This window comes from Grampus griseus (assembly GCF_964374135.1).
Source record: "Grampus griseus genome assembly, chromosome: 3".
Lineage (NCBI taxonomy): Eukaryota > Metazoa > Chordata > Mammalia > Artiodactyla > Delphinidae > Grampus > Grampus griseus.
Window position 1 is genome coordinate 76,362,904 of NC_139019.1, and position 14,294 is coordinate 76,377,197.

General features: G+C 35.0%; 1 protein-coding gene across 1 annotated transcript in view; it reads right to left on the minus strand.

The window, feature by feature from the left end:
• The window catches only part of SKIC3 (SKI3 subunit of superkiller complex), an 85,659-nt gene that overhangs the window by 1,711 nt on the left and 69,654 nt on the right, over window positions 1–14,294 (minus strand). The window contains exons 37-41 of the mRNA XM_082652124.1: window positions 13,621–13,736; window positions 11,309–11,467; window positions 7,617–7,769; window positions 2,724–2,854; window positions 796–919 (exon numbers count right to left, since the gene is read on the minus strand). Coding sequence (XP_082508250.1) covers window positions 796–919; window positions 2,724–2,854; window positions 7,617–7,769; window positions 11,309–11,467; window positions 13,621–13,736 — 683 coding nt within the window. The remainder of the gene's footprint in view (window positions 1–795; window positions 920–2,723; window positions 2,855–7,616; window positions 7,770–11,308; window positions 11,468–13,620; window positions 13,737–14,294) is intronic.

Here is a 14,294-nt window from a genome sequence, read left to right on the forward strand (position 1 = left end):
AACTCAGTACATGTCATACAGACTCTACCTTTTTAAAAAGAATACACACACACACACATACATTTGACCCTTGAACAACATGCGGATTAGGGATGAAGACCCTCTACATGCTCAAAAATCCACATATAACTTATAGTCAGCCACCCAAATAGGCAGTTCCTTGGTATCCATGGATTCAACTAATCAAGGATCGTGTAGTACTGTAGTATTTACTATCAAAAAAAAAATCCAAGTGTAAGGGGACCCACACCATTTATTTAAACCTGCATTCTTCAAGACTCAACTGTACATGTTTATATGTTTAGAAACCAGACCCATCCCACGAGAAGTGGAGTAGAAATTGTCATATGAATTTTACAGAAAAGACAATAAGAAGTAAAATAATCTTTCCAAAGATAATATGAACATTCCATTAATTTCTGCTACTTCTAAACCTATCCTATCTACCTATTTGCCTCCACTGCAATGGTCATAAGAAATACTACAACCAGAACCCAGAGTCTTCATCTATCTTTTCTTATGCTACATAGCACATCAGGAGAATATATTTCCTACAGGTTAAATCAGTGGTTCTCAACCAGGGGTGATTACACCTCAGATATTATTTGGCAATGTCTAGAAGACATTTTCAGTTGTTATAAGTGGGGTGGAGGAAGGAGGACAATGCTACTGGCATCTAGTGGTTAGAGTGGTTAGGGATGCTATTAGACATCCTACAACGCACAGGAAAGCAACCCTTAGCCCTCACCCAACAAAGGTCCAAGATTAAGAACTTTAATACAATCAATGCCTTACATCAATGAGCTCGTAGTCATTTTTGGCATGTAAGTGTCTCAGAAGGTACCAACGTGCTGTTGAAACAATAGATTTGGGATACCCAGGCTGATACACCACTCTCTCTAAAAGTCGCCGTGTCTCTCTGGGGAAAAGATATTTACTTTCAGTCCAAAGCATATAAATTAATATAAGATATTTCATATACTAGCCTCAAACACACATTATCTTTCTCATTCTTTTGCAGACAACGTGCTGATTACTTCATGAATTCTTTCATCCTTGTAATGAAAAAGATAGTAATAATGGTTAACATTTACTAAGTATTTATTATGTGCTACGTAGTATGCCAAGTGTTTTACTCATATGGTCACATTTAACATTCACAACCTTATAATGTAGGCTGCTGCTATTATTTTCATTTTACAAATAAGTAAATTAAGGCTCTTTCCAAATAGAATGGGAAAATGACCCCTATTTCATGAGCACTTCTGACTACTCTACTTCTAATCCCTCTTGAAGGTAGACAGAAAATAAATTATGCAAAGATAATACAGAGTGGAACAAGAAGAAATATTTAACATCTACACTAGAGGCTAAGTGTATAATATCAGGCTTTTAGTATATATTTTTAAGAACGTGTACAATATATGAACCTATGTAATAACAGGCTGATTTACAGTTGTGTTCTAATTTTTTCTTTCCAAATTTACTAACATCTATGGCTCTAAACACTTCTGTATGGGTAGAAACAACACAAATTGTGGTAACTTCAGAACTGCTGAATAGGAAGATTTTGTAGGTAGCAACTGGTTTGAAGTAGGAGCTAAAGAAGAACATGCCCTGAAGACGCTTTTACATAGGAATCACATAGTAAAGCACACTGCTTTTTCTTAGGCGGTATGTTTATTTGAGCTGATTTTGGGTGGTGATAAAAATTATGGGAGGTGCTAACAGAGATTACAGGCAATTGGGGGTTAAGGCTCTCTAAGTCATGTATACTGAGCTGCGGCAGAAAGAGTTCATTAGGAAGTTCACATTATAGCCTAAAACATTTCTTGGTGAAATTAGTCATATAAGAAGTGGCAAAAATAAATAAATATCAGTAAATGATGCTGGAATTGCTAATTAGTCATAGGTCTTATCTCTTCCTTCACTCCTATTTTGTGGTATTGATGTGACCTTTGCCACACATTTATATGTGTTAAGCTCTATGTCTACAATGCTTATTCTGTTTCAGCAATATATGCTCCTAAACCATTGTTTCACTTATGCTTTGTATTATGTGTGATATCCATTAGAGCTAAATATTCTCAGAATTCAAAAATATTCTTGCCTGTTTTTTCATCCATATGACTTTTAAGTAATTTTCTTCAAATTTATTTCTGACCTCATCTCTGCTTCCAATAAAAAGACTGTTAAAATTTAAATTTTATAACTTAAAATTTTTATATTTAAATCTGTAAAGCTTCTAGATTTTCTAGATATAAAAACCACATTATTTATAATATCTCTGCCTTTTTAATATTTATTACTGTTTTTCATAGCTTATTGCCTTGCAGGAATTTATGTCAATCTAGCCTTCAACTTGAGCCTTTTGGGTTTTGTTTGTTTCTAGAATCCACATTTACATTGTTGGCTCATCCTAAAACAGTGAAGAGCAAAAATTCCAAGGCCTTCTTCACTCAAAATGCTGTCATGCAAATCTCTCATATTCTATATCTGGGTACCAAATCACTTTTTTTAAGTAAGACTTTATTTTCTTCCTTACTGGGTTACTAGAACCAGCCTTTCCAAAGTAGAAACATATATATGAATAATATCAAAGTTTGTTAAACTAATTCTAAACCTTTGTGGGTTTTTTGTTTTTTTTTTAAACCTTTGTTTTGTAGAAGGATTAAAAGTGAAGAATCACTTTGAAGAAAAAAATGAACAAAGATTCTTCATACCTTGCTCCCATTTTGCGTTTGAATTGTAACAAAGCTTGTAAAAGGACAGCAAGCGGACAAAAGCAAAGTTTCAAGGCCTCAGTTGTAGCTTCTTGAACCAAGGATGGCCAGTGATCACTGGAAATATTAGCCTATAAAAATAAAATACAAATATTAAATCATTAAACATTTGACGCGTTTATTTTTTAAATAAATTTATTTATTTATTTTTGGCCGCACTGGGTCTTCGTTGCTGCATGTGGGTTTTCTCTACTTGCAGTGAGCAGGGGCTACTCTTTGCTGCGGTGCATGGGCTTCTCATTGCGGTGGCTTCTCCTGTTGCGGAGCACAGGCTCAAGGCGCACGGGCTTCAGTAGTTGTGGCACACAGACTCAGTAGTTGTGGCTCACAGGCTCAGTTGCTCTGCAGCATGTGGGATCTTTCTGGACCAGGGATCGAACCCATGTCCCCTGCATTGGCAGGTGGATTCTTAACCACTGTGCCACCAGGGAAGTTCTGACATGTTTACTTTAAAAAATGTTATCAGCTCTTATTTGTTGACTGCCTACTTGTCTAAGTTGCCATGTAAATGCTACAGGGATAAAAATTCTTCAAAATGATTAAAATCTGATTCCTGCCCTTATGGAACTACAAAACAAGGCTGACAGGGATTAAGGAAGGTTTCAAAAAGGAGATATCACTTTAAAAACACTAAAATATTTGCTAAAAGAAAATGCACTATTCTATTACATGGGTGAATGAAATCTATCAATTACTAAGCCTCTGGTCTACCAAATATACAAAACTCAATTTAACGTGATTCTTTAATTGGTAGTGTATGAGTTCCACATTTCAAAAATTATCTAAGGAGAGAAGAAAGACTGAAATGAAATATGTTAATAAAATCCCAATATAGGAAAAAAGGTGCAAAGCAGATCAGAGATAAATCAAAGTCATCAATTCTGAAAAACATTTTAAGAATTTCACTTTATGGGGAAAATGTTAAGATATCTATACATTACTTAGGTTGCAAACTTTAGTTTGTTATAGTATGTACTGACTCAGAAATAATATAGATAAGTAGTTCCAAAGAAACAGTAACTGCAAATAAAATGGTGAACACTCTACTGAATTACATAAGGAAAAAAATGTATTTAAAATCTTTCATTGAAAACCTCAAATTGTAACCAAGAATTCATAATTACAGGTATCTAGAATACACATTTTAATAAAGTCAATATAATGAGTGAATACACAGTCACTTTCAAACACTAAATTATTTTTTTAAATGTTAGAGCAATAAACTCTGAGTTCAGCACAGGCAAGAGTAATTTGTGTAATCAAGGAAGAGGAAGCCATAGGGATAATGAATATGAAAACAGAGATCAGAGATAATGAGGCATCCTCCATAAAGACGGGAGCAATGTCACCTTGGGTACATCTGGAAAAGAATGTAAGGCAAAGCCCATACTAATAAAATTACTCCTAATATATTTTTAAAAACTAATAACACAAAACTCTCACTGGTTGCTTTTATAATGCACTCTTTAAATTCCAAGAATTCATATAAAGTATCCCGTAAGTTTAGCCCATATTATGATATAACAGTTTCTATATGTAACTGGTATACTAAACAATGTGATTAGAAAAATAAGTATATTTTTGTCTCCCATTATGTTTTTAAAATTTATTATATAAGGGAGACTTTTCCTCATATAATAAGGATGTAAATTACAGTAGGTCCCATGACTCTGACATCCATTCACAAACACGGTCTTAACTAGAATGTTCTCTTTTCAATACTTCAATCTTCTTTCAAAGGTAATATTTACATCCCACTCCCATCTCCTCAGCTCCCAGCTAGGGTATGCTTACAGGGAGCAGCACATGGCTTGTTCCTCCGCCCAACACTCCCACCTTTTCTTACTAACTGTAGTTTCAGGAACCAACTGAAATATCAGAAGTTTGACTGATGCCATCATAAGATGATGCTCTTTAGGCCTGACAGATATTTAAAGATCTTTTTCTCATCCAGACTTTCCTAGCTTTATCAGAGACTCTCAACTTTACGCATAGTCTCTTATTGCAGGACCAGCTATGAAATCTGTGGGGCTCAATGTCAAAAAACAAAAACAAAAACAAAAACATGCAGGGCCCTTTGTTACAAAATGATTAATTTCAAGATGGCGGTTGCAGAGCGTTAAACCCAGTGTGGAGGCCTATGCAGGTGCACAGGTAGGATGCACACCCACGAAGCAGTCCTGCTCAGCTGCAGTTCCACTAACCTGGGTGAATGAACTATTCCACTTACTCTCCTCACATGCTATGGCAATCTGGAAACCTTTAGCTTCCTTTCTGCTAGATCCCATCATTCCTCTAGGTGGCTCTACATGTCAGGATCTAAGATAATTCCCATGGCAGTCCACTATCTCAGCTGGCATCACTCATTACTGGCCCTAACAAGCTCTAGGAGCACTGCTGACCCCACGCTGCAGCAACCCTCCTTCACAAGACGGAGGGCATCTTGTACCCAAACATTCACTCCTACCCACTTTTGGGATTCACCCACTGCTGACTACTCTGTCCCAGAAGCATGCAGTCACTTTCTACAACATGAGCAACTCTTCCCAGCAGGTGGAGAGCCAAAGCTTCCGAGGCATGTGTCAGATACCTGTCCATGTGCTTCTAGACGTGTGCCTCCCGGACCTCAGAGGTCACACATCAAAGCCTCGCTCTCTCTGGCAGCGAGACTCCCTTCCTCTCGTGGGCACCTGTGTGTGGAAACGTGCCAGGGGGACGACAGGGGAGGCAACAGCTTTCTCCAGAGAGATTTCTTCCCAATCCTCCAACTCTGCTCTTCTAATCCTTTTATAGCTTCCTTATAGGTTACTCTTCTACACACTTCAGAAATCTGTATCTTGGTCTGATATTTCTCTTTGGAATCTGATATTTAATATCTCAGGGGAAACTTTCAGTTTAATAGCCTTTTCATATATTATTACACATACAATAGCTTCTCTTAAAACAGTCTAATTTTAATATACCCATCCTCTGCACACTGCCAGCTCTTTACCAGAGAAATATGACATCTCCTTATAATAATTGCTGGGTATCAAATCTTATAACAAGCAAATTAGATGTGGATGGTGCTTTAAAGTTTACAAAGGCATTTGTAATGTTAACTTCATTTGATATTCCTAATACCTAGGCAAAGTAGGTATTACCACCTCCACTATTACCAAAAAAGGTTGGGGGAGCTCTAGACAGCTTAATTGGCTGAAGTTTTCACAGGTTGTAACTGGTAGAACCAGAACCAAGGCTCTTATAGAAAACACTTTTGTGGTGGTAGTAGTGGTGGGGCAATGGGGGCAGGTATACCTGGGTATTACTAAATTGTAAGCTAATTTTCCCATCTGTAAAATAAGGTTCTTATGAATATTAATGAAGTTAATATGTATAAAGCACTGTAACAGAACCTAGCACAGGCTAAGTGTTCTGTATGTTTGCTATTATTATTGCTATTTTTATTTTATTTCAGGGCAGATTTAATTTCCCAGCATGAAGAACAAACAAACAAAAAACCACATCACTAATAATATTTAACTAACAAATAATAAGTTAGACTAAAAGGGTATCGACTTCTCCAGTTCACATATTCAAGAGCATTTATAGGTGCTACATGTGGCTTCCATAGCCCACCGACTGCCAATGTCACAAAGACTTTTGTTAAATATAAACATGAGACAAACAAAACAAAATGTTTGGTGATCTAGAATTACCATTAACCACCATTTCTTTCCAGCCAAATCATCTCAAATTTGACTACCATTAGTCTAGTCATTCAAAAACCATTGGTGGAGGAGCTCCTATATATAAGGCAGAGTGGTAAAGCAAAGATGCAAAGATGAACAAAACATGGCCCCAACCTAAGGAACTCTGAAACGTGCTCCACAGTAATAGCACCAAAGCTGAATAAATTTCCTAATTCTTATATTTCTTTGGCAAAATGTCTAGTTAAAGCAAGTAAATAACGTTGACAATGGGCTATTATGGCAAAAGCATGAGTTAATTCAGGCCTGTCTAGGTAATTTCTTCCAAAACAAAAAATGACATTTTATCTTTTAATTACAGAAATAACATGCATATGATAAAAAATTCAAACACTATCAAAGGATATAAAATGAAAAATTCTCCTCCACTATCCCTTAAAGACCCCTAGGTACTATCCTCCAGAATAACTGCCATTAAATTTCCTTTGTATCTTCTTGTATCTTTCCATGTGCCTATTAGCGTGCACACATGTACACACACACACACACACACACGATGTAGAGATATATATTCTTAAAAATTCATACCACACACATATACACTCAAATAGCATATCATACACACTGTTCTGGAGTTTGCTCCTCCATGCAGCCACTTAAATATTTATCTTGAAAAGTTTTCCACACTAGTATATAAGACTTCTAGATTAATATACCTACCTTGGTATCAGAAAACATATCAAGTCAAAAATTACTAGAAATTCCTCTTACAGAATGTCAAATTGAACTAAGAAATGACTAAAATGTTAATTATTGGTATCTTTGTCACTGATGAGTAGCTGGGTTAATTCTAACTTAAATCACCAAGAAACAAAAATGTATATTCTGCCATAATTCAACTTTTAAAATTGCAATCTTTGTTTTTTCCCCCTAAACACTGACAGTGTCCTGCTAGAGTCTATAGGTTTATGTTATGTTACTCTTATGTCCATCAAAAAGCCCAAATACAAAGTCTATGAGGAGATCACACTAGAAGGTGATGAAACTATAGGAACTCAATGGAATATCACTATGTAAAAAACTTTTATCTTAAAGAAAAATAAAAGAGTCAACTTTTCACATCATAATTATAACATGATCTTACCATGCAGACTTCTAATGCAAGCAGTGCTAGTCTCAACAGGCTTGAGAGTTTCCCACTCCAGCTACCCTGTTGGGATGCTACTTGTAGACTCTTCCTATAACACATCTCTGCAGCACCCATCATTCCTTGGGACTGATATATGTGTGCCAGCCACTGAGGAACAGCAAGAGAAAAGGACCCAAAAGATTTTAGTTTCGTACACAGTCTACTTCCAACAAATTCAATAAACTTTGATGAAACTAAATTTTTAATTTAATTATTGATAAATTTTGTGCCTCCAAAACAAAAATCACAGGTCAAAAAAGGGGTAGCCATCTTGCCCATTCTACTGGCAACAGCCACATCCAGTCTGAAGCCTTAAAAAGTCTCCCAAGATGGCAAGTCAGGAACAAAATCAAAATGCAATATAATTTTTTATACATTACAGATGTAACATTTGAAAATCAATGCAATCTACCACATTAACAGAATAAAGAAGCATTCTCATAGATGGCCCCCACCCCAAATCCACTCATTCATGATAAAAAACAAATCTCTCTTGACAAACTCAGAAAAGGATTTCCTTAATCTGAAACATAATTTGGACAGCCATTTTAGAATCTGATAAATACCTACAAAAACCTAAAGCAAAAATTATAATTATGAAATCACAAATGTTTTCTATCTGAGGTAGAGAATAAGACAAGAATGTTCCCTTATCACCACTCTGCTTAACACTGTAATTGAGGCTCTATAAACAGTGCAATAAGGCAAGAAAAAAATTTAACATAAAAATATTAGAAAAAAAAAGTAAAACTTCATTATTTCTAAAGGACGTAATTGTGTATACAGAAAACCCAAAACCATTTCAAAAGAATAAGTGAATTTAGCAAGGTTTCTGGAAGGTCAGTATATAAAAATCAACGGTATTTTTAAATGTTTGACACCAACATACAGAAAAAAATACCACTTGCAATGGAACAACAAAAAAAATCAACTACCCGGAAATAAATTTAACACAAAAATGTAAAAGACCTCTATTGCAAAAATTTTAAAACACTGCTGAGAGAAATTCAGAGCTTAAACAAGGAGGAATATAACATTTATGGATAGAGAAACTCAATAGTAATACTTTGTCAATTCTCCCCAAATTAAACTATAGATTCATGTAATTCCAATCAAGATCTCTGTAGGACTTTTGTTTGGTGGGGAGAGTAAGGGTACTTGACAATTTACATGTAAATGCAAAACACCTAAAGTGACTGAGACACACTTGAAGGAAAACAAGAAAGTTGGAGGTCTTAATATTACCTCCACATATCAAAACTACTTATAAAACTATAAGCAAGAATAAACAAATAGATCAATGAAAAAGAAGGAAAAGAACAGGGAGCCTTAAAAGACCCAGTCACCTGATTTATGACAAAAGCATCACTACAATTTAGTGGGGACATAATGGTCTTTTCAAAGGATGGTACTGGGACAATTACACATCCATATGGAAAAAAATGAACCTTGACCCTGCAACACTCACAAAAATTAATCCAGTATGGATCATAGACCTACATGTGAAAGGTAAAACAACAGTTTCTAAAGAAAAACAGAAAAATATCTTCATAAACTTGGAGTAAGAGTTCTTGAGTAGAACACCTCAATAACGCATTAGCCATTAAAAAAATGATAAATTAGACTTCATTAAGATTAAGAACTATTCATCAAAAAATAATATTAAGAAAATGTTAAGCCAAGGTGCAGATGTGAGAAAATATCTGCAATACAGATATCCAAAAATGTGTCTGTATCCAGAAAATATGATTCCAACAATTCAGTAAGAAAACAGCATATGAAAAACTACAGTAAAGAAAAGGTAATTTAAAAAGAGGAAATCCAAAGATCCAATAAGTATATGAAAAGTGGCTCAACAGCATTTGTCATCAGGTAAATTCAAATTAAAACCACCACAAGATACTATTACCTACATATCCTTTGGAAAGGGAAAACAATAACCACGATCTGGCAATATCAGCAATTGGAATGTTCATAATTTGCTGGTGGGAATGTAAACTGGACATCCATTTAAAAAAACCATTTGACAGAATCTACTAAAGTCAATATACACATACTCTATCACCCAACAAAAGGCATATCCCAGAATGGACACAGCACCATTAATCATAATAGCCAAAACCTGGAAACACAGTTGACCCATGAACAACACGGATGTAACTTATAGTCAACCTCCGTATCCATGGTTCCAAGGATTGAACCAACCATGGACTATTGAAAAATATCCATTTATTAGTTGACCCGTGCAGTCGTGCAGTTCAAACCCATTATGTTCAAGGGTCAACTGTAATCCAAACAGTAAAAGGGATATTTTACAGTATATTCATAAAAATAAATGAAAAAAAACTATGGCTTCATGAATTTCAACTAAATGAAACAACTAAATGAATTTCACTGACGTGATGTTGAGTAAAACCAGATACAAAGTGATACTCCATTTATATCAAGTTCAAAAACAGGCAAAATTAGATAGAAGTGATAGAAGACAGAATAGTGTTCCCCTTTTCTTTTGGACGTAGGGGGCGATCACAAAGGGAGAGCATGGGGAAGGCAGCTAGGCTGCAGAAAATGTTCTATATCTTGATATAGGTCGTGGTTAAAAAGGTACATACATATAATGAGTATAAGATTTTTACACTCTTTTCTTTGTGAATTATATCACAGTATAAAAGAAAACACATATACTATCTCTAAGACTTTACCTACTGTATAATTTATCCTTTAATTTTCCCTTTTAGTTTGACAAGGTGTTTTTCCCCTTGATAAAGAACATGAGATCATCAATATCCAGTTGACCTTAGAATTAAAGTATCTTAACTCTCATATGGCAAATTTACTCTGAGAGGGAAAAAAGCACCATATTTCTTCAAGGATTAGAGTAAACAAAGTGGCTTAACTTGCATAGTCCAACTATTTTACACCATTAGATAATCTTTTTAAGTAGGACATCAAAACTGTTGACATAACAAAAGATCAAAATGAAGAACTGTAGTAAAATAAGCTTCTGTAAAACCTATATCAAGAAGTCCCTTGATACTATCTTGTGGTACAGAAAGAACTATAACAAATTGAGTAAAGTAATTATATGCTTTTTGTATTTTACTATCAATTAGAATAAAGTACACAGTGATCATTATGTATTTGTCCTTGTGGTAAGCAGAGCCAGCTAAAAGGGCAGACAGTCTATTGATTGAGGCATCAGTCCTGAAAAGAACTATTTCTAAAGGCACTAAAAACCCATTAAAATCTTGGATATAGGTTACCTGTAAAGTAGCTAAGGAAAAACTACACACATCCCCTCTAAAGACAGAGTTAAACACCATTATGGTAACTTTATTATAAAATGTTTGTAACACTTAGCTCTCTTACACCAATCCTATGTAAAAGACAGTATTTTCAACACTATTTTAAATGGAGAAAATTTACAATCAACAATGTTAAAAGCTTCGAAGCCGTGCAGCAGCAGATTCTAAATGAATATTCAACTTCCTTAGTTTCTCTAACCACAATACCCTTTAAAGCCTGAAAATGAGAGATATACAGTGAATCTAAAGGCAAGACAAAAATGTAGCATACCCCTGACCTCATTTAATATCACAGAGCATTTTAATTCAGGACTCACATAAGAAAAGAGAGAATTTATTTACCTGCCAAGCTGGAACAGAGGTTGAGTTGGACATGACTGTTTTTTGCAGCTCTTCAAGTACAGCATCTGGGAGAGGTTTTTGTGACTCTAGGAGTGGTTTACATTGAACTTGTCTCAAAAGTAAGATAACAGCTGGCTGATCAGGGTTACTTTTTAAATTCTAAAAATCAAACCCCAAACAGAAATACATCAAACAGGTTCTTAAGTGTTAAATGTAAAAGGCAAATAAGCTATTCTCCATATTGAAAAAAAACCCCTGACTTTAACCTTTTCTTATTAAAAAGTAAACAACAGCAAAAGTCAACAGAACACTGAACATCTTGGGAATACCAAACTCTACACTTAAATAAGCTCTAAAATCAGTAATGCTATTACTGTAGCTATAAGTTGTTAATCTTAGATTTAGTATGTCCCTTTGACTTGGTTTATTCTTAAGTGATATCTTGAAAAATTTAGGTACTACATATAAACAGCTGAACTAAGAAAACATAAAATTAACAGTGAAAGCTAAAACTAATCCTTATTGGAAGAAACTTAACTTTTTTTTTTTAATTAATTAATTTATTTATTTTTGGCTGTGTTGGGTCTTCGTTTCTGTGCGAGGGCTTTCTCTAGTTGCGGCAAGCGGGGGCCACTCTTCATTGTGATGCACGGGCCTCTCACTGTCGCGGCCTCTCTTGTTGCGGAGCACAGGCTCCAGAGGCGCAGGCTCAGTAGTTGTGGCTCATGGGCCTAGTTGCTCCACGGTATGTGGGATCTTCCCAGACCAGGGCTCGAACCCGTGTCCCCTGCATTGGCAGGCAGACTCTCAACCACTGTGCCACCAGGGAAGCCCAAACTTAACTTTTTTTAAGAGGGAAAGAGTTATAAATTTTTTCCTTTCTCAACCTCTTAACAAAGATACTCATTGTCCTTCCTCCAGGCACAGACTTCTTACACACTGGGAGTAAGAGAAATGACCCATTTACCCAGGCCATTTATTTATACCTTAAAACACATACACACACATATAAATGTATTGTATGTGTGTGTGTGTGTGTATATATATATATACATACACCATATGTGTATGTTGTATATGTGTATATGTGCGTGTATATATTCTATATGTATATACATATATACATACAATATACACATACAAGAAGAAGTTAAGGAGATTCTCTAAACAAGTCCTTCCACTATTGTTTTAAACATTTCTTTCTTTATTGCTTGTCTCTCAATGACATAATTCTTTATTTTCTATTATTAGGTCATAGTCCTAAATGTCCTTATTTCTGAAATGTGACTGCTTTCTTCTAAGTAAGAGACTGGGACATTAAAATGACAAGTAAAGGTTCATAAAAGTATCCCTTATTCTGTCAGAGGGAGCACGAATCAACTGTCAATTTATGCTTACTAAACATTCACTGTATTATACTAAACTGTCCTGAACCTAGGTGGAATTTCTTAAATAAAAGAGAAAATGTATTATTCTGATTTTCAGAGAATTCAAGGACCAAAGGGATCTTCAAAGATCCATTCTTCTCTCTCTGCAAAATTTATATTGATCTTTCAAAAAACATTTCTAGAAAGACACCACCTCCCTGGTAAGCATTTATGAAAACAGACGTTTTCAGGAAAAAATGATGTTTAAAACTCCCCTTATTCATTAAATTATTTTTGAGTTGGTTTATGAAACTGATTTGTTCATTCAATAAATATTTACTGAGACCCTACTATGGGTTGGGCAAGGTGTAAGAATTTATTCACACAGCCTACAATCCAGGTAGGTAAAAACTGACTACTCAATAGTTCCCGTCACCCACTTAACAATCCCCACAGTCATTCTACATTGTTCAGAACTTTGGAAAAATGTAGGGATACTGGAAAACATAGCATTCTGAAGAGAGTAACTAGAAATCAAAGGAAAATACTGCTTCCATAATGGTGCCAAAAAAAAAAATAGATTAAAACCTTGAGTCTTAAGAGTCAGAAAAATGTGAGCTCAAACAGCAACTCCATCAATTTCTACCTGTGAACTCCTGTGCAAATTACTTACCCTCTTTAAGCCTTAGTTTTCTCACTTGTAAAAATGGGGATAATAATAAATACCTATGTCATAGGATTGTTGTGAAGGTCAAATACAAAGTACTAAATGTATTAACTAGCTTACAGTAATTACTCAGTTAATATTGGGTATTATTATCATCATCATCACCACCACCGCCACCACCACCACCACCAAATGCTCTTTAAATAATGTGCATTCTATTTTTGAAGTTATTTTCCAAGTAGGATAAGAATCCATGAATCTCAATTCCATAACAATACCTTTGTGCAGAGGGCTTCAGCTTCAGCTATTCTTCTTGTGTCTATTAGACCAGTGACAGCTTGGAAGAGAGACCACTTTTCAAGAGATTGGTTGTAATTTTCAAAGAATTCTTTGTCTTTATTAAAAAAAAAGTCAATGTTACTTTTTTCTGCAATTTATAATGTGTTCTCAGAGAAGTAATCAGTTGTTAAGAAGTATTAAAATTAAATTACCATGCATATACAACTTTTACACATACCACTGGAATACCATAGACTATCTCAACATGAGACAGGTTTCTGCAAAGTTTCATAGCAGGAACATTTACAGCTGAATAACTTAAGACTTTATATACTTGTGACTTACATTAAAAAACATCACTATCTTCAGTAAAACTGAAAATACTTCATTGAAAAAAAGTGAAGATTTATTGCAATATAACTGACTTATGATGAACTGCACATATCCACATATTCAAGCTGTAAATCTGACGACTTTTGACATAAGAATATATCTGTGAACCATCACTACTATCAAGATAATACACATACCCATCATCATGAAAAGTTTCCTCCTACTACTTTGTAATCACTTCTGTCTCCAACCCATCTCTCCTCCTTTCCTCTGTCCCCAATCACTAATCATTTTCACTCACAATAGATCAGTTTGCATTACCTAAAATTTCATATAAATG